At 43.6% G+C, this 19,203-nt stretch overlaps 1 protein-coding gene across 3 annotated transcripts in view; it reads right to left on the reverse strand.

The window, feature by feature from the left end:
- Positions 1-7,190: 7,190 nt before the first annotated feature.
- The window catches only part of ALPK1 (alpha kinase 1), a gene marked incomplete at its 3' end in the record, with an annotated part of 47,871 nt that continues 35,858 nt past the window's right edge, over positions 7,191-19,203 (reverse strand). For 2 of the 3 annotated variants that reach the window (XM_080373670.1, XM_080373669.1), the window contains exons 6-13: positions 17,681-17,767; positions 16,897-16,973; positions 15,338-15,433; positions 14,722-14,826; positions 12,248-14,291; positions 11,321-11,474; positions 10,118-10,280; positions 7,261-8,184 (exon numbers count right to left, since the gene is read on the reverse strand). In XM_080373670.1, coding sequence (XP_080229796.1) covers positions 7,726-8,184; positions 10,118-10,280; positions 11,321-11,474; positions 12,248-14,291; positions 14,722-14,826; positions 15,338-15,433; positions 16,897-16,973; positions 17,681-17,767 — 3,185 coding nt within the window. Of the gene's footprint in view, positions 8,185-10,117; positions 10,281-11,320; positions 11,475-12,247; positions 14,292-14,721; positions 14,827-15,337; positions 15,434-16,896; positions 16,974-17,680; positions 17,768-19,203 lie in introns of all 3 variants that reach the window. The other variant, XM_080373671.1, reaches the window with a different exon arrangement.

The following is a 19,203-nucleotide window of genomic DNA, read 5'->3' on the forward strand; positions in this document are numbered from 1 at the left end:
GCTGCCCGTAGGGTGAAGAGCCACCAGATATTTTGCAGGGCTTTGCAGAGGCATAGGAATGGGGGCAGGGGTTGGAATTCATCACCTGGAGGGTGTGAATCACACACCCCAAATCCTTAAGGGCTTGTACTTCACACATTTTGCCTCCATTATGTGTGGATTTGGCCCATGCAGACCCGATTCCCATACCATACAGGCAAAATCTCCAGCACCCATCTTTTATTACAGCAATCGCAGTGCTGCAGCCCACTTGCATGAACAGAAATCCTGGTGGGATTCGTTCTTTTTTAACCTGGTGTAGGTTTTTGTCTGACTATGGGGGCCAAATCTTACGTCTTAAAGCTTAAGACTCTTGCAGAGCAACAGAGCAACAAGCTAACTGATACCTTCGACTGAAGGATATATCCTGCCTTCAGCCTATGGTGCTGCCACATTTGTGCGGGTCTGGCAACCTTCTGGCAACCTTCTCATCCCTGTGACTCCTTGAGCCGAAGTCAGGTTTATGGTTGAAGAGAGCTAATACTCTTGTGATGGTAAGATTTAAAATAAAGCCTTTAAAAATTGATTGGATAAAAAAATTCTTTGGACTGCTGCCTGCAACGGAGGGTTGTTCAGCGCTTTGCAGTGGCCAGCAGCGTGCGGGGAGGGAATACGGATGCTGCTGGGGCGGCTGCAACACACAGCCATCCCCTTTCCCTCGCCTCCCCTCCCCCTTCTTTTATTAAAAAGAAGAGAGACTGGACCAAAGCTGATGGCATATTTACCTTCATGAGTTTTAAAAAAAGTTAATTACTGCTTGGAGCAAGTTGGTATGGCTGTCCTGAGCTGTCTTTTATTAGTAGTCGCCTTCATTAATTTCCCTCGCTGGATTTGCTGCTAATAGCTGCTTGGTCCTGGGCAGCACAAAGCAGCATCTGTGCCATTGAGCAGAAAAGCGGGAGTCAGGCAAACGGGGGCACTGGGGGGGTGACGCCGTTTGCAAATCAACCTCTATTAACGTGATGGCCTGCTCCGAGGGGACGGCAGCCCCAGTAGCCGGCACGGCCGTTTGGGCTTCACTTGGCTGTTACTGAGGGAGGAAAGGCAGCCGGTGCCAGCCAGGGTGACCCTGCCTGTCATCGCCGTGCTGCCAGGGCACCCCTGGGTGCTGGCCATGCTGCATGGGCACCCCCTCGGGGGGGAGGGGGAGCGGGGTGCTGCACCTGCCTCTACGAGACCCGTGCACTCCCCTTAGTGCTGCGGGTGCTCCGGTCCTGCAGCACACGCTGCTGCGAGCAGAGGCAATCACTGAATCATGAGTAAGTCGGTATCTTTTGATGAAAGACATGCTGCATCTTAAAAGTAGCTTGGCAGCGAGATGTCCTGGTTAAAGAACGGGATGAAGTTCCGTTTGGAGGGCGGCCATGGGCAGGCCGGCGGGGCTGGGGGCACCACGGGCTCACAGGAGCCAGGGCAGCGGGTGGCTGCGGGGGCTCATAGCCCCATCTGCTCCCTGCAGAGGGACACGGAGGTGATGTCATCCAAGTGGAAAAAAGGAGGATGGTGTGTGCCATTCCAGGAGAGGCTGCTGGGGAAGGCACCCAGGTGCTTCTGTCCAAGGCAGCAGGTGACAGTGGCAGTTATTGGTCAACACATTATTGTAAATATCCCCATTCCGGTTGTTTCAAGGGAGCAGCGGTTACAACAGTGCATCACACCACCTGTAAGTAGTGCGCTTGTCCCAACACGTATGCGATGCCTAGAGATACAGCTCTGCGTGCTCAGGTCTGCTGGCCGGGGGGGCAGGATGGGCTGGGACAAGTCCCGTGCTGGGTGCCAGTCCCATGCCTGGAAGAGCAATCCCACCCCTGCTAACAATCTGTATGGTGGGAAGGAGATCGCTGAGGAGGCTGGTGTTCAGTATTGGCGCTGAGTTTTGCCAAGCAGGAGCGATTTGGCAGCGCAGGCTGTCTTTCTGAGCTTGCTCACGTGAAGCTTTCCCCTCGGTACCCATGAAAAGCTCTTTCTAGTAAAGGACTGATGCCTAAATCCAGCAGCTGGGCTCTCGGGGCAGCTGATGTCAGGTTTATGGCAGCGGGGACATGCTGCCTCACGTGCAAGGGCTGCCTCACAGCTGGAGGGGTCACCCCGCGCCCGCTCTCCACTGGCTTGAATGGCCCAGGATGCTGCTGCCTCGAAGGGAGAGGGACACAGCAAGCCTGGCTCAGCCTCGCATTGTCGCAGTAACCAAGGGTCTCCCTTTTACACTGGGTCTTCTGTAAGAGAAGTTCCCTGAAGTGCTTCGTAGTGATGTTAGGTACTGGCAAAAGAGTGAGAAAATCATTCTGCCTGTGGTTAACAGGCTTTGGTTGCATCAATTTGTTCCCTCTTGATATCAAATTTACTAACTTTTGTGCACAAATGCATGACACACAGCAAACAAGACCTCTCTGCTTTTTATCTGGATGCCTGCAGAAAGGTGAGCGGGAAAAAACTCTTTTCACCAAGTATCTTCCCCGAAGGACAGGAAAGTGTGTCATCGCCTTGTCAAGAGCGGGACGTTTTTGTGCCCGACTTACTGTAGCGCTTGCACTGGGTGTAAACTCAAGTGCTTTAGCTGAGAGGAGGAAATGTTTCTTCAGACTTCATGTCCCTACAGATAATATTTTGCTGTACCAGCACAATATAGTTTTGCTCATTTTGTAGCAAGGACAGGGCAACTGGCTCTTAATGGTCATACTGAGCTCTTATGTTGGACTTTGGAGTGTGTTATGATTAATCAAGACGCAAAAGCACTCTTGGTAGAAAGTTACTTAATATAAACCACTGAATTCCTAAGAAAGAAAAAAAAAAGGAAAAAAGCAAAAAGTATTCCCTAAGTCTTCACTGGTTCAAATTATTTTCTTCTGAAATCAGAGAAAATATCAGAACACCATTTTTTCAGTCAGTAGCTCTAAGATGAAACTTCCAGCTATAATATTAAATGCTCCATCATCAGTCTGAGTCAACTATCTATCTTGCGCAATAATCACCTGTTTATACCACAAATACGAACCAATAATTTAAGTTCGGTGTGTTTCGGGCCACGCATGCATCTAAGTTCTTCAGGCAATGAGGTTATAGAGCACATTGATCCAGGATTTCTAGTATCCAAGCCTGGATGAAGGCAGAGTGCCTGCATTTGTGAAGGACTGATACCCCTGATTTTGTGCCCAAGCCTGTAAAGAGTAGGACCAGTAGAAGCTACAGGGTTAAATATGATGATATCTGCTTTAACAGGGAACTGGACAAGCTGACACTTGATACTAACTTATAACTGTGAGTAAGCATAACTTTAGTAAAGTGTAGGCTGCAAAAGAAAATCAGCTGCTAAATGCAAATACTAGGAAGAAATCAAAATATTACAAAATCCCACAGATGGATTTATTCAGGAGCGTATCTCAATACATATTTCTTTTCTTTCTTTGAACAAGAGGCACACGCTGGAAAAGGCATCACTTTTCAGGGGTCTTGAAACTGCATGTGCTGTTAGAGCAGACACTGCGGGGCTAGCTGTTGGCAGCGCATTAGCACACTTTGTTCTGCGGAGATTGTCCGGGAGGTTTTGTTTTGCTTTTAATTGTCTCTATAGAGAAGGGAAAGCCTCTGCAGAGAGGCTTTAACACAGCATCTCCGCTGCCTATTAATTCCCGAGATCTTGCTAACTAGCTTTGTTTCCCCTTTAGAGCTCGGTGCTCCCTTTTGCCGGAGCATGAAGCTATGCACGCACAGCGTTTGTCACTTGGTTAAAGCCAGCATTTCCCCACTGCTGCGGACAAGGCCATCCTTTATTGGCTGCAGAACAAGATAACGGACTTAATCTTCCCAGTAACACGTGAGTTTTCATGTATCACTTTAATCTGCAAAACACTGGGGCCGAGTGTACCGTCACATGCCGATTTCACTTTTCTATGAGCGAGTGACTCCCCGGCTCAATGATGGATTGTTTGCTCGCTTTTAACAACAGTCAAGATGGTGAATGCCCCGGGGTGATAGACAGTGTGCAATGGGAATGGCAGCAAATCTGATGGCCCAGTTCAAGTTCACCTGACAAAGCTGACGCAGTCTGCAAGCAGCATTCGAGAAAGGATTATTCACACTAGCATTATATTTTTGAATGCATTTTTCTTCCTGCGCAGCTGCCCAGATCCCCAACACTGAAGGTTTATGCACCATAATAAAGAGATTTAATTTTTTTTTTCTTCTCTTGCTTCTCCCTCTTTACACCTAGTTCTAATCGGTCGGTGCAGTGATAGGGCATCTTTCCAAACAACTCGGCACAAACATCACCTAGAAAACAATAGCATTGCTAAAAAGCAGGAACAAAAGCCTAAAAAAACTCTGCTGGCTGCAGAAACAAAAGCGGATGGTTTTGTTAAAGCTAACTCTCTGTTGGGGACCCATCTTTTTGTGGAAGTTTGATGCTGTGTTCCTTTTCTCATCAAGAAAATCTCCCCAAAGAAACGATCCCAGCCTTTGAGCACAGGGGCAGTGGCACATCAGGGCTTTGGAGGAGAAGAGGAGAATTTGAAATTAAGGCAACTTTTCACTGCTGATGGAGCGGGAAAGCTGCTTACCATTTTTCAAACATAATACACATGGGAGTGCACACGCATATGCGTGCGCACACACACATTCTGGAGGTGCTGCCATGGTCTTGGAAGAGTAAACTCTAGGTCTTCTGATAGTTTCTTTTTGCTGGAGAGGCAGAGACAAATGTTAGCTCCAGTTCTGTGTGTTATTCCACTCCTATGTGGCACTATTAAGGGGAATACATATAACCGCTGCTTGAACTTTCTCAGAAGTAGTTTTTCTCCTGCCGGTTAGGCTAGTAACACCAGTAAAGGTGTGCTGGAAGAACGTAAGATCACTGCAACCTGTAAATGCAAAGACATGCCCTCTGCTTTTAAACAAAATCTGCGCTGCATCCCTGACAGAGGCTGAAACAAGCGTTTTCCTGGAAGCCCACGCAGGTTAACCACCCATTGGAAATGAAGGTTGAAGGCTGCTTATCCTGGCCAAGTAACTCATTAGAAGTCTGTCCGCAGCAGATGTAAAATGGGCAGTTGAATTTTTTAGGACTAAAATGCTTTAGTCAGCCTATTCTAGCATGCTTCTTTCATCATAGTCTGAATTTGGGTAATATTGCCAATAGGTTTTGGGTTTGGTGGCTTTTTTTTTCAACCAGACGTCCCACTTGGCTTAATTCAGCATTAAAAGGGGCACAGCATTAGAATGAGGAGCTCCCATTCCCTCTTTTTTTATGGCTGTTTTCTTCACAGTGCATGTATACGTTATCTGACCAGGCCAGAAGGTTTTACTCTTTTCAGCTAGCCACAGTGTGCAGGGCAAAAAAAAAAGATTTCAACTGTTCATCTAGAATTCACAAAGTTGGGAGGGCATTGCTTTCCTCTCCATGTTTCTGAAATTTGCTGTGGCAGAACAGCAGTTAGGTCTCTTGGAAGTGGCCGAGTGCTTATCGGTATGTGAATTGCTGCAGGTGTCACATGTAGGTCACGTGAATGAATTGCAAGCTGTGGTTAAAAAAAACCCAACCCAAATAACAAAACAACACCCCCCCCGCCAAAAAAAAAAAAAAAAAAAAAAAGAAGATTGTTTCATAAAAAGTAAAAGGCTGCAGCTGCCTCTAACCCAGGCAGGCACTACCGAAGCATGTGGCCAGCATACACACCACAGGCTGTTTGGTCCTGATGTTAAAAATCAGGGGCTCTCCAAGTGTGCTCAAGAACAAGCACAAAGAATAACAAAAATACTGCTAAAATTTGGAGTTCATGGACTATGTGCAGCTGTTTGCACGTGTGATAGTAAAGTGTGTTCCCAGCACAGGCAGAGTTGTCAAGAAAACCTCCCGTCATGGAAGTACAGATTTGTAGTCTTTGGCTCTATGAGTGGGGTGGGGTGGGAGGATCAGGATCTTGGTGTGGGTTGTTGGTAGGGGAAGTGTGTAAGTATCGCTTCGGTATTACTGGACATCTGTTTTACTCTCATTAATGTATTTTCTGGGATGTTCAGCAGCTTGGAAGCTCTGCGGGCTGTGCCTCCACCACCACTGAGGCACAACCCATCAGATGCGTCGTCCTTGCCACTGGCAGCGAACTGCAAGTCTCCTGCTGTCTGCTTCTGCTGGAAATTCGGCTGAGAAAGGCGCCCCTCGTTTGTGAACATCTTCTACCTCACAGCTCTCTGAGGCTGGATGACAGAGGCTCAAAGGGAGGCAGGGGGGTGATTTGCCTGCCCAGCTGGAACCAAAACTGGCACTGAGGCTGCTTTCTCTGGGCTTACTAGATGCTGGACTCCCCCCAGAAATGCTCCTTTGTACAAGCAGCTACACTCATGTCCCGTAAGATTATCTGTTGGAATCAGTTATGGAATTGCTCACCAAATCTGCGGTGCTCACAGTTTCATTACAGGCAGAAGAGATGTGCTGTCCTTAAGTGAGAACTGTTCTTCTCTTTGAGAAAGTCTTCAGAGAGTTTGTGAAATGTAGCAGTCCTAAATTATTCGTGTAAAGCATCTCTTGGTTCAAGAACACTATTTGTCCCTTGCAGAGCAGCACAGCTTTCTTGGCTGTTAAAGTTAAAACCATATTTCCAACTGTTTAGATATTGTGTGGTCACGTATGCACATACACCCCCCCCCCCTCTGAAAGAACTGTTATTTTTTTAAGCAAATCAAAATATTACCATTTGCTCCCTGAAGCATTTAGAGAAGTATTTGAAAATTCTACAGATGGTTGAAATACAACTCCCTGCTTCTGTCTCACTCTATCTCATATTCCATTTCCAAAGAGCAGATGGTGCCTATTCCCCTTACTGGGTCTGAATAGATTAGAAGTTCATACAGTCCTGTAGTACACCTCTAGCTGAATTTGGGAGCCTGTTTTCTCGCTCTTCTTACATTCTTCTGTTAATTATTACAGACGGCTATAAGTGCACAAGGTTCAGATGGTACACAAGTTGGTAACATGGTATTACCAGCCTGGATGCAAAGGCCAGAACTTGCCAAACTTGTGGAGATAATGACTGACCCAACTCACATGGGTATTGTCTCAGTGTCTCTGTTCTCATGGAGACAATATGCTCCTAAAGGTGTGTAGGATAATATACTGCCCAGCTTCTGCACCATTCTTTGTGTGACTGTCCTGTGCAAGTCTACCTTGTCAGCTCTACCGAGGGTCTTGTCAAAGAAAGGCGGCGACAGATTTCGTTGCACTTCACATGTTGATCATTAAAGAAGTAAAATATTCCTTTCTTCCCAAAGTTGGAGTGTGAAACATCCTTGCTATTAAGAGAATGAATCTGGGGGTCTGTGAGGTAGATGAGGCCTTTCCCATTACCTGTCACCCAGCCTGTGGAAGAAAGGACACATCTTGGTATTGCATATCACAGCCTGAGACAGACCGTACTCGGGACTGCCTGCTTGGCACAGCCCATGCTCTGTTACTGTCACTGCAGTGATTCCCAGTTTGACCCTATGTCAGCAAAAGCAGAACCCTAAGAGGCACATAATGATTATATAATGAAATTAATATCCCAAAGATACCTGTATGCTAAAGGTTGAGTCTTTTAACTCTTAACCAAAGAGCTCAATTAGCCATTAGCTGAATACGGGACCTTTTCTTAGGCTTCCCAGTTTTAGGAAGGGGGAAGCGTGACAAAACCCACAGCCTCTTTCAGTGGTTCTCCTTTAGATGGTTCCACAAGACACGTCTTTGCAGACTGGCTTTAGTGTAATGGGATGCAGAGTACTCCATGGCATGAAGCTGTGGCACACCAGGGAGCAGGCGGCTTGCGTGCTCTTGCTGTGATGCAGCGGAGAGCAAGAGTACTGCTCAAGGCAAAAATATACTTGCACATCCCTCCCTCCCTTTATGTCATTTAGAGTCAGCACGTCTTTTATATAGCATATTCTGCAACATGAGAGGACACACGAGAAATGAAGTTTACTGTAATACAAACCTTGCAGATCAACAACAACATCTGTTCCATTGGAGAACTCATAGGTGAAATGGCCGTAGGCCAGACCGTACTCTGTGGCTTTGTACTCATTCTTTACAACCCTTGTGTTATTGGACAGCTTCACAAACTCCCCAAGGATGTAGGGCTCCACGCTCACACATCCTTTTATAGTTCTGTCTTCCAGTATCTGAAAAGAGCGTGTTAACGAGAGTCATGCAAGCAGGGATGTAAAAACAAGGGTGCTAAAGCTCCTCTAACTGAAGTCTTGGTTTTCCTCCTATAACTTTCCGTCATAAGACAGATGGAAGGAGTGTCCATGTTAACTCACTGGTGATTCAAAACACAGGCTGTTTAGATGAGGCGCTCATATTTAGCTAGAACAAAGGGTGGAACAAGATTCAATACAACATCAGCCTGACTGGCCAAACTACATGGGCAGTGAGTTCTATAAATATCTAGCCTGTCCAGCAAATAGGAAACTTCTTTCAGGAGACTGTGTCTAAAGAATAAGCTAGAAATCTGAAAAGATTTGGCTAAACCTGCACCTGGTCCTTCTTCAGTGTGTAAATAACAAGGGGGAGGTTTTGAGGGCTGTTTTAGTCATTTCTATGTTCAGAGATTTGTAAGTACTGATGCCAGACTCTCATTAGGTCTTATTAGCGAGTGGCATAGAGCCATACCCAGTGTCAGAATGGCTAACAGAAATATTAATATCCATAGCATGCTATCATATACCTACTCATAATGAAACAGCAAATTCAGCTCTGTACCATAGAGGGTAGCTCTCCGTATTTGAAACACAAGTCAAATTGAAAGTTAAGTGTAAGAATAAAGGAAAGATCCTTTACTGCCCCACTGGGGACTGGATGTCAGCATTAACCTCTGTGCCAGGTCACCCAGACAGGGCTCCTGCACGGGCATTTCCTTCTCGTGACTGAGTACAGTCCACACAGTTGGAGAGAGAGATACTGGTTGTGCCATCAGGGACAAGCGGAAATGGAGCGGGCTATAGAGCATTGGATAGGTAGTGAGGTTGTGTCAACAAGTTAATTGAACTTGGTTTAAAGGTGCCTGTGGTTTAAAGGTGGCCTGTTCTATGCTAAGGGGTTGTTATTGAGGAAAAGAGCTTTTTGTGATGGCCACTTGAAGGATGACTGAGCTGTCAGTGTGATACGGTGATGAAAAATGCAGGTCTCGCTAAGGGTAAGGACTCCTATTGCCCCTGCAAAAGGTGTGGAAGAGTCTTGGGAGAACATGGTGCAATTCTGTCATTAATACTTAGGAAATGGTAATTCAACGTAAAGCAGGCTCAGGGCTTCATGGATGAACAGGGAAGAGAGACCTGTGTCTTGAGGTGACACTAAAATGAGCTTGGCTTCCCTAGCCTGGAGAACAGAGGCTACGAGGGGATGTTGTTGCTGCTCCTTCCTTAAATCTAGGCCTCAAAGAAGTTGTGAGAAAGACAATAAACATAAATTGACTGATTTTAAGTTAAAAAATAGCAGAAAGTTTCCAGACACCAAGAGAGCAGCTCTGGAATGATTTCTTTTTGGAATTCATGAAGGTTAAAACACAAAAAAAACCCCACCGCTGCTTTTAAGATAGGGCTTAATGAGCATAAAAAGGGATTACGCAGTGTTGCTGCCTGTGATATCAGGGCACTGGTCCTGATGAGTTACGAGCAGCTACTTTTGAGTCCTGTGTTCCTGAAATTCAGCATCCTGCAGAAAAGGCCTCAGAGCCGTCCTGCAGCGAATCAACTTTTCTGCAAGAACCTCACTTGCTGGGTTCTAGTGAAGTTTAGATGTTTTGTTGTGCTCAAAATGGGTCAACTCCACTGCTCAGATTTCATAACTACCCCTGAAAATAGACGTTCATGTACTGTTAGGTGATATAAAAGGCTGGGTAGCTCCTGGGCTTCACTGACAAATGAGTTTCTGACTTTTAACAGTACGTGGCATCTATTCTGCCAGTGCACCCATGAACTTGTAGCTCTGCGGGTAGATGTCTTCTGTCCTGAAATGAGCCAGTGCAGCTACCAGGTAAGATCACATGAATGACAGCGTGTCAGCTACAGTGGCCTAACTGTTAGCATTTTAAAATCCAAATACAGTTCTTACCAGGAGTACTGCAGATGGGATATAAAAGATTTGGGTAGGAACCTTTTGCTCATACAGCCTTTTGTTGAATTCTGTCACGTAGTACTGGGCAGTCATTTGCCGTTCCACATCACTGAAATGATGAAGAAGTCCTTTTTCATCTTTGTATTCTTTCCCAACATACCTAAACAGAAAGAGAAGTGTTTGCCATAGTCAAGTTTGCAGCAGACTGCACTTGGGAAGCCCTGTTTGCAATATAGAAACAACTACAAAGCAGAGCTTGGCTGTTGAGGAGAAAAGCCAGCTGTCGGTGTTGCATTTAAAACGGTGGTGACTAAAGTTGTGGGGTTTTTCTTTTATAGCTCTTATAGGTGTAAAATGCTGTACTGATCAATCAAATCCCAGGATGGGGGTTTCATAACATGGGAATCTTTAAAGTCAACTCTTGACTCTGAAGGGAGACCCGACTCAGAGGTGCTTAAAATACTGTTCTTAATCCATTATAATTCAAAAGCTACTTCTAATAACAATCCAAAATGTGCAGTTAGCAGAGCTTTTCTGGTGCAGAGGCCTTTATGAAGCAAATAGGTGATTTTAATCCTGCTTTCAGAGCAGATGCACTGATTGCATAAACGTGCTGCTAAAATTAAAGAAAAGCAACTGAAACACCTTTCTGCCTGTAAGTGGTGTGTGTGTGTGAGAGAGAGCAAAATCTCTAATGGAAAGCCGGAGGTCACATAAAGAGGAAGCAACATTTAAGCTCCCATGAGATTATCCCAGCACAAAGGTGAAGTCAGGCCTAAGAGTTGTCATGAGCAAATGAACACTAACATGGCAGTTAGAAGACAACAGTGAAGTAGCTTTTTCTTCCCAGAAATTAGAGTAGAGGGTTACATCGAGTGATGGCAAGGATTGACAAAATGCCCAAAAGATTTGGGAAAGCGTTCTTGCCACAGAAAATCAGTCAAAATCTAACCAAATGTAAACTAGGTTGAAACAGACTAAAGAAACAATCTTCTCCTGTTATGACTATGATTTCTGTAGATGTCCAAGTAAAAAGTCGTACTGCCTTCTGAAAATACTTGGTAAAATCTACTGTCTAACAAGGCATTAGACTAGCTGAATCATAGGTATAAGATTAATCTTATCACACAATTTTCATTCATATTTACACAGAAGTAGCATGGATATACATTTTATTTCAGAAATTGGTTTGGTCAATACCTTCCCAGGATTTCTTCTTGGTGCAGGAACTGTATCCAAAACGCACTTCTCTGTTTGCCTTCCTTTGCCACATTCAGGTAGTCCCCGATGAATACAGCCGTTTCTTGGCCTGTCCAGAGACCTGATTTCTTTGAGTACTTTAAAAGAAGAGCAGCTACAAAAAGAAAACACCACAAGTAGAATGGACAATCCCACAGGGCTGCTCTAAACCTGTGCTAAGGGACAAAATAATCAGCACCCAGGAGACAGGATATCCAGGCTTCTCTGAAAGAAAACTATGGGGCTACAAAAGATACGCTAAGATGTATCTAGGTGTAGAGTTGGATATTATACATTAAGGACAAAAAATTGCTAAACAGGCTTGAGACATGCAAGATGGGATGAGCCCTAAGTGGGTTTTACTTAATGAGCTCAATGAGGCAAGCCCACAGTGGTGTGGCTCCTACCTTCTGTATTTCTTAGTATATTGATCAAGTGTCTGCATATTAAGGTATGGCTGTTATTTATGATTAACTTAATAACCATTATCTTAAATACACAGTTTTTAGGGATGAAATGTGGAATCTAAATGGGCAACAAAACCAGAGACCCAAGTAATGGGGTAGAAAAGGCTTGATGAACTGGCACAGGGAGTTCAGGCAACCTAAGTTACCTCTTGCATGAAGGGACTGAAGCAGGAGAGACTAAGCAGGCATGGAGATGGAGCCCACCTCCATGAAGCTGTCACTAATGTGTAAGTTTAAGAACAGGAGAAAATGGTTCAAGGAAGTGTTCTTCCATTGCTAAAATTTTTATACAAACCCCCATAAAACAACAAAAAATTAAGATGATGACTGAAACATTGTGTTAAAAAGCCTAAGTCAAGACTGTTCTCTGTGGGAGTACCTGTTGCTGTGTGAAAATGCCCATTGCTGTGTGGAAACTTACAGTATGCTTTACGAAGCTGTTTAGACTTAAAAAATCCAGTAGGCGTCAGTCTCTGGACAAGCCAATTATGTTCTACTCCTGCCAGAAGCTGCATGTAATCATCATCCCTCAGAAATCGAGCATCAAGGATTTCTTCATTCGTTCTGCCAGGAATGAAGACAAAACCACTCCCCCTTGAGTTCAGAAATGAACTTTCAGGGGAACTCTTGGGCACCTGTGCTGATTTGTATGATGAACTCAGAGATGAACTGGATTGTCTCTTGCTGCTCAACATGTCCTGAGACTTTTCTTCATCTTCTTCAGTAGTGGCAGAGTCAAAGTGCTTGGTTATGGGTATCTTTCTACGCAAGGGCAAAGCTGCAGGTGTACTGGGAGTTGATTGATACTTTGGAACAGATGCCGCAGGATAGTTGTTTCCTGAATCTCCAGTACTGATTAAATCAATTTCAGTGTAATCTGCAGTTTCTGCCTGGGCATCAACTTCAGGCACTTTGAAAGATCCATGTCTCACCACGGCAGAATTCCTCGGCCCGTCATGCACAAAGGAATCGCTGGCCCTTTTCAACTCAATGCTCATCGATAGTACCGAAGCACCTCCATTTGTTCGGAGATGTGCCTCAAACGAGGAATCCTCTGTTCTGTCTGCAGTTTCTCCTTCTGGGTGGACCCATGCACACGGGCCCTGGGGTCGGGATGCAGTGTTGCCATCGCTGCCCTCCCTGCTGCTGTCCTTGCTCCTGCAGTCCAGCTCCACCCAGGAGGAGGCCTTCTCTTCCTCCTCCTCGGGCCTGGTAGCAACAGAGTAAGGGGTGGAAAGTGAAGTAACCATGTTGCTCACCTCCCTTGCTTTCTTTTCTAAAGAGCTGCTTCCTTGGTGTCTTTCCTCCCACAGCTCTTCTCTGCAAAGAGATGCCTTTTCCACAAATCTCCCAGGTAGAGATGTATCTACCGCTAAGGAAGGCTGAGGAGATCTTCCACAGCTACGCAGAGGCTCTGGAGGAGAAGAATGCCAGGCTCTGGGAGGCAATGAGGGCAAGTATGCAGCTTGACCATTTTCATTGGACTCTTTTGTACAAGATTGCTCCTCTGCTGAGCCCTTTTCCTGCTGCTGCCCTTCCCTGGGAGGCTCATTACTGCTATTACAGTTTAGTTCCTCCCAGCTGGAAGAGTGACTTGATTTTGACAGCTTGCACCAAGAGCTCTCTGAAGTAGTGGTTTGACTCCTGTTTTGCCATCTGCTGAAAACACTGTTTTCATCATTTATTTCTACTTCTAATGGCTCAATCCCTTCAGTGATGGAAATTTTCATCACATCAGAACCAATACATTTATCTCTCTGGCCACTGAGTCTCTCTGAGATAATTCCTGCTGTTGGTGAATTCAGCATTTCCGTAGCGCCTTTCCTCTGGTACACTATTTCTTCAGCAGTACACACAGTGTCTATGGTTTTGGTTTCTGTTCTTAAGGTTGTGATACAAGCTCCCACTTGAGTTCCTCCTGTTGTGGTTTTATGACTCCTGCAAGTATTTTCAAACACTTCACACACTGACAGATGATGCTGAGAATGCATGGCAAGGATTTTCTCAAAGTTGGCTTCCCCTTGCAGGATAGGTTTTTCCACTGTGCCTTTGTAACTGTCTGGAACATAAGACCTGGCATCAGAATTAGGGAAGCTTTCCACCTGCAGGAGATTCTTCACAGTTGTGATCAGAGCCATGATCTCTTTGGCAAGCATTCCTTTCTCTTCCTCTTCTGTAACGGAAGTGCTGTATGAATGCAGTTTTCCCATGGCTTCTCTACAGAGTTGACTTACCTCACCGAGTTTCTCGCTCTCCCCATAGAGCCACCGATGCACAGTTGTGAGGCAGAAAGCAGCTTTAATGAAACTATGGAGCTCCTGCTTGCTGGTGACAGGACTCTGATCATTCTTGGTGAGAAGGCCGATCTCAAAGGATTCTTTGGCTTCAGACAAGTAGAATTTTCTCTTTTCTGGGGGACAGTCCTTGGAGTGACTATAGGACAGCAAACACACCCCACGGATGTTCTGGGAGGGGATGAAAGAGGAATGAAGGAATTAAAAGCCTGGACCACAGGTCAGAGCTAAATAAAGGGGGGGGAAATATGTTTCTTTCCCTTTTACAATTTGAAGCAAACATCAGCTCTAACTGCCGCTGCTGTGTTTCCTGAAGGAAATAATCTTGCTCTTTTTCTTTTGAAATATAGCTGTAGTTATATGAGAAGCAGCACTACCAGATGGGCTTGAAAGTCCATCCTCGCTCTGTGGACAGATACTGCTTCTCACCCATCTGCTTAGCTCCCAACTGGAGTTCTGAGCAACATACAGCATCACACCCACAACACAGACACAACACCCTGTATGATGCAATGTTTGAAAGCCGGATTAGAGCCAAATGTAATAGCCTGGACTCTTGTCTTATACAAATAATATTTTCAGAATTAAAACCAATGCTTACCACGGCTGTGAGGACGAACAGCGGGGTGTACTGGCTGTAGGCTGCTGCTAGTTTGCAGGCCTCAGCAGCTGATAGCAAGCGATGATTGAACTCTCGGAGAAGGCTCTAGTGAAATGAGAAAAACAAGAGGGAAACCTCACCTCAAAAGCTTTCTTTTCAAAGAGATGGGTCTACCTGGTAAGCAATGCTGTTAGACTGAAGAAAGACAGCATAGCATTTTTTTCTTGACTGTTGTAGGTTCCCTGAGCTCTCTGTGACCCTTGAGTCTTGATAGAGCGGGACATCATATCTTAAACAACAGCAGCCAGGTCTGTTTCTGCAGGAGCCTTTTTGCTCATGTTTACCACTGACATGTCACTTTTTGATCCTATAAATATTCTATATATTACACAGACTACATACTCTGTAAATACTATTAATGTTTTCTTTTTCCTGAAGCAAGGCATCCTTCCATCTAGGCACCAATGAACTTTTTCACCCAGAGCAATGGAAGTTTCTTCAGCCCTCTCAGCACAGGAGAGGAACTGGAGGAAGAACAAAGTGCAGGTGAATTTGGAACAACCATACATAGTCCATCTGAAGAATCTACACACACAAATACCAAACCAAGTCTTACCAGGTCAATATTGGCATTGGTTTTAAAACGTACATAATCCTTCTCATTCATGGAAGCGAAGATGTCTGCCATAATACCCAAGGAAGTAGCAATTCCCTGAAAGAGAAATGGAAAATTATCATAGTGGTTTTCCCCTTGTGTTTTGAATTTTGCTGCTCACAATAAAGTAGGTTCTGTGTAGAACATAACAAAAAAAACCCAAACCAAACAAATAAGATCCAAAGTGAAGCACTGCTAAGAAATTCAAAGACATCATCTTGGTAGCGTTTTATTAATTCCAACCTGCAGAAAGCGTAGCCTGGTGGATATATATGAGTTTCCATGAATGGCAGCTATCTCTATTACCACTAACTCTAGGTTTCAACTTAAACAGCACTGCATTTTCCCAAGGTGCTGTTTGTGACAGCAAAAGCAAAGTCTCGTGGTATCACCAAAAGCCCTTGGTGAACTATATCTGAAAAAAGACTCAATCTGGTTTACCATTGCTTTTCAGAAAAGACCACAGAAACCCAAAAATTATGTTTAAGAACTGGCCAGTTGATCCCAGTCTTTCTAAAAAATCCAAGGTGAAGGTGTCTAGAAAGATGATAGAAGTAATAAATGCTCATCACTCATAGCCTAAGAAAATAAGCATCTTTTTTAACACACTTCCTGAGCTTATTGCACTGTTTAAAAAACAAACAAACAAGAGTTGGACAAAAGTGAAGAGATCTTGGTGTTGATATAATTAGGTTGGGTTTTGTAATTTGTCATTGGTTCTACAGAACCAATTAAAAAATGAGCCATGAACATGTAACATATAGATCTATGAACTTGCTAATTGTCTCTCTCTGGAAGAGTTAATCTATATGTGCTAGCTAAGGGTCTGTCCAGCTAAATAGTTAAGAATGGTGGGAAGTATCTGTACGCTCTCCGCAAAATTCACTGCACATCTTTGCTCCTATAGAAACAAAGCTTGAGGTCAAGCTTTAAGGTATGGTAGAGGAGAGGTGACAAGGTCTGGCTTTGTGGTGTATCTTACGCCGGAGTACAATTACAAAACTTCTTAAAGCACCACCTTAGGACCTGCAGGACTTAAGTTCACATTCCTGTTTAGCTATGGACACATGGTGTGACTGTTTCTTCCTCTACAGTGGGAGATTAGTGCAGCCAAGCCTCACAAAGGTGTTAAAGACAGATACGGTAGCTGTCACAAAAAAAAAAAATTAGCCTTAGTCCTAATAGATAAATAAAATCTATGGCTGCATTCTGGGATTAGTCTGTCCTTGTCAGAGGCACCTGTGACATCCTAGGTGAATGGTTCACTTCAGATGATTCTGCTTAATGAAAACTATTACTTTCATTCCCCTGCAGGAAAAAAGGTGTCCCTAAGTCTGTGCATGCATGCGGAAACAATGTGCAATACAGACTTCGGCCAGAATGTTTGTCCTGCATGTTAACTTTGTCTGAGGTGCATAATTGAAATATTATTGCTAAAAGACTTTTCTGAAGTAAATAAAAGCTAATCTGGAACGATTATTAGATTGGCAAGGACATCCAGAGTGAAAAGGAAACTGTACCTTTTTATCTGGTTGAGGAAGTTTGGAATAACCCACAACTGAAGCCCAAATCAACTCTGCTGCCTCATACCACATCCCTGAAATAAATCAGAAAAATAGTCAGATTACTGCTACAGATGACTTTCCATAGTTTATTTTACATCTCTTTGAGTCATGAGCCCTCAAAATAGTATAAAACCATACCACAGCACTTTTTGCTTCGGTGACACTGAACTTTTATTGTTTTCCTTTAGCTTTTGGCTGTGCATAAACATGCACATTTTATGCTCATAAAAGACTTCAGCTCAACAGTCATGGAAGATGAAAGGTCACATCAAACCAACAAAATTCAGGCTGTTAGCCTCAAGTACCAATCCCTGAATACAGAAGCCCATCATACTGAAAACTAGGGATTTTCTTGTCCTAAGAGAGAAAATTTCTGTGATGTACCTGTGATAAACTACTGCATGCCTTTGAGAACAGTCAATTTGGGAAAAGCATCAGCAAACGTGGAGTAGCACAGGGAAAAAGGAACAACATTTCGGAATGCTCCTCAACTGCTCATCAGATTAGTAATAAAATGATAATTTCTAAAATGCATTTGCTTGGTACATGGCTCTAAGTCTTGGCTGCAGAGGGGTGTACAACTCAACCTCTGTGGCTGTGTTATGGACATACGGACACAGCAGGTGTTCCACACAAGCCAAAACTCTGACGTATGCCAAATGTACCATCTTAAAGCTTGACTGCAAAGAAAAAATAAGGAAAAACCTTGAGCATACATTTATAGAAAAAAAACCCTTACCAAGCTTTAGCAGAATCTGTCCTCTGATTTGTAAGCAGACTGACTGAACGAGAATCCTATCGCTTTCCTTAGCATATTTCCAGGTACCTGCAGAAAGAACGAAAAAACTCAGTAAAGAATGAAAAATGTTGCCATCATTTTAAGCCTCTGAGGGTAACCTAAATCCCAGTAAATTGCCAGGGTTCTCCTTGTTGAATTCAGCTGGTCTGAGTCAGGACTTACAGTTAAGATAGATTACAAAGTGGCAGCGTGTTAAGGAATATAAGTAGACAGCTGTATGGGTATGTAGCTTGAGTGACAGCTATAGAGCATAAAAATAATCTAAAAAGTGGAAGGTGCCTGTCTTCTGTGAAGTAATGAAAAAGTCATTGTATATAAACATTGTACAGAGTTCCACTAAAACCCAGTCAAAACTATTAATATGGCATATCTTTGTTGCCATCAATATATACATACAGCAGAGCAAAATACTTCTAATGATTGGCAAAATATGTTTTCTTTTCAGGTATCAGTATCTCATGAAGAATAAAATAAAAGTTTTTGTGTTAACACAGCACGATTAGTTACTCAAAGTCTTTCATTCTCAAATCTATATTGGATTTCAGAACAGAATATGAAATAAAATCACTAAGTTTTCCTAAGCATTGTGAACATTTCACTGCAATTCTCAGCATTAATTATCTGTTCAACAACACATCTCCAATGTTAAACAAACAAGCATTATAATTGAATACTATGAAAATAATCTTAAAAGAAAAGCATAATCCCAAGAAAGGTGAAATGCAATGTTTTGCATAGCCAGTTCCACTTTACTAGTGATAGCTGGTGTTTTGTTTAAAGCCCTCTTGCATGAAGGCCTTTCTTGTATGAGGACCTCAGTTTCATGTGAAAAATAAACCAACAAGACCCAAAACAGGCTTCTTAAATTGCCAGAGTTACATGGTTGTAGAGAAACCTGAATGTATTGACTAAATAAACCCTGAAGGCTAAGAAAATGGAGAACAGATATAAACCCGTGAAATACATTGTCTCAAAACCATGACTAAATAATAATTATGGATGTCTGTCAAAATTAATTAATTCTTACCATTGGAAATACTACACATCCCTTCAGATCTGAAACAAGCCGCACGACCATCAGTATAGTCATTTGACAGAAAGGAAAAAAAAAACAACTAATTTCTACAAACGTCATCATGCATTAAGGAATGGTCCCATTTTTACAGTTCTGCACATCTACCCAGCAATAAAAGAAAGTGCTGTAAGAACCAGGACTCACTCCCTTTTTTTTAGTTAACCCCAAAAGATACTAAATAATTGCCCTGCAGTCTGTTTCAGATCTAGAATAAAGAATTCATTTACTCCATAGAAACAGTGTGAATTTGGAGGATAAGCATTACTCTAACCATCTGGATTTTTTCAAGGGGAGGGAGTTGTCCTAGTTGATCCACATTTTAAAATTCTCTAGGCAGAGAAATCAGTAGGAAGGCTGCCAATCCAGAATATTTTCCCACCCATTTGAA

This window comes from Falco punctatus, assembly GCF_963210335.1.
Source record: "Falco punctatus genome assembly, chromosome: 1".
NCBI lineage: Eukaryota > Metazoa > Chordata > Aves > Falconiformes > Falconidae > Falco > Falco punctatus.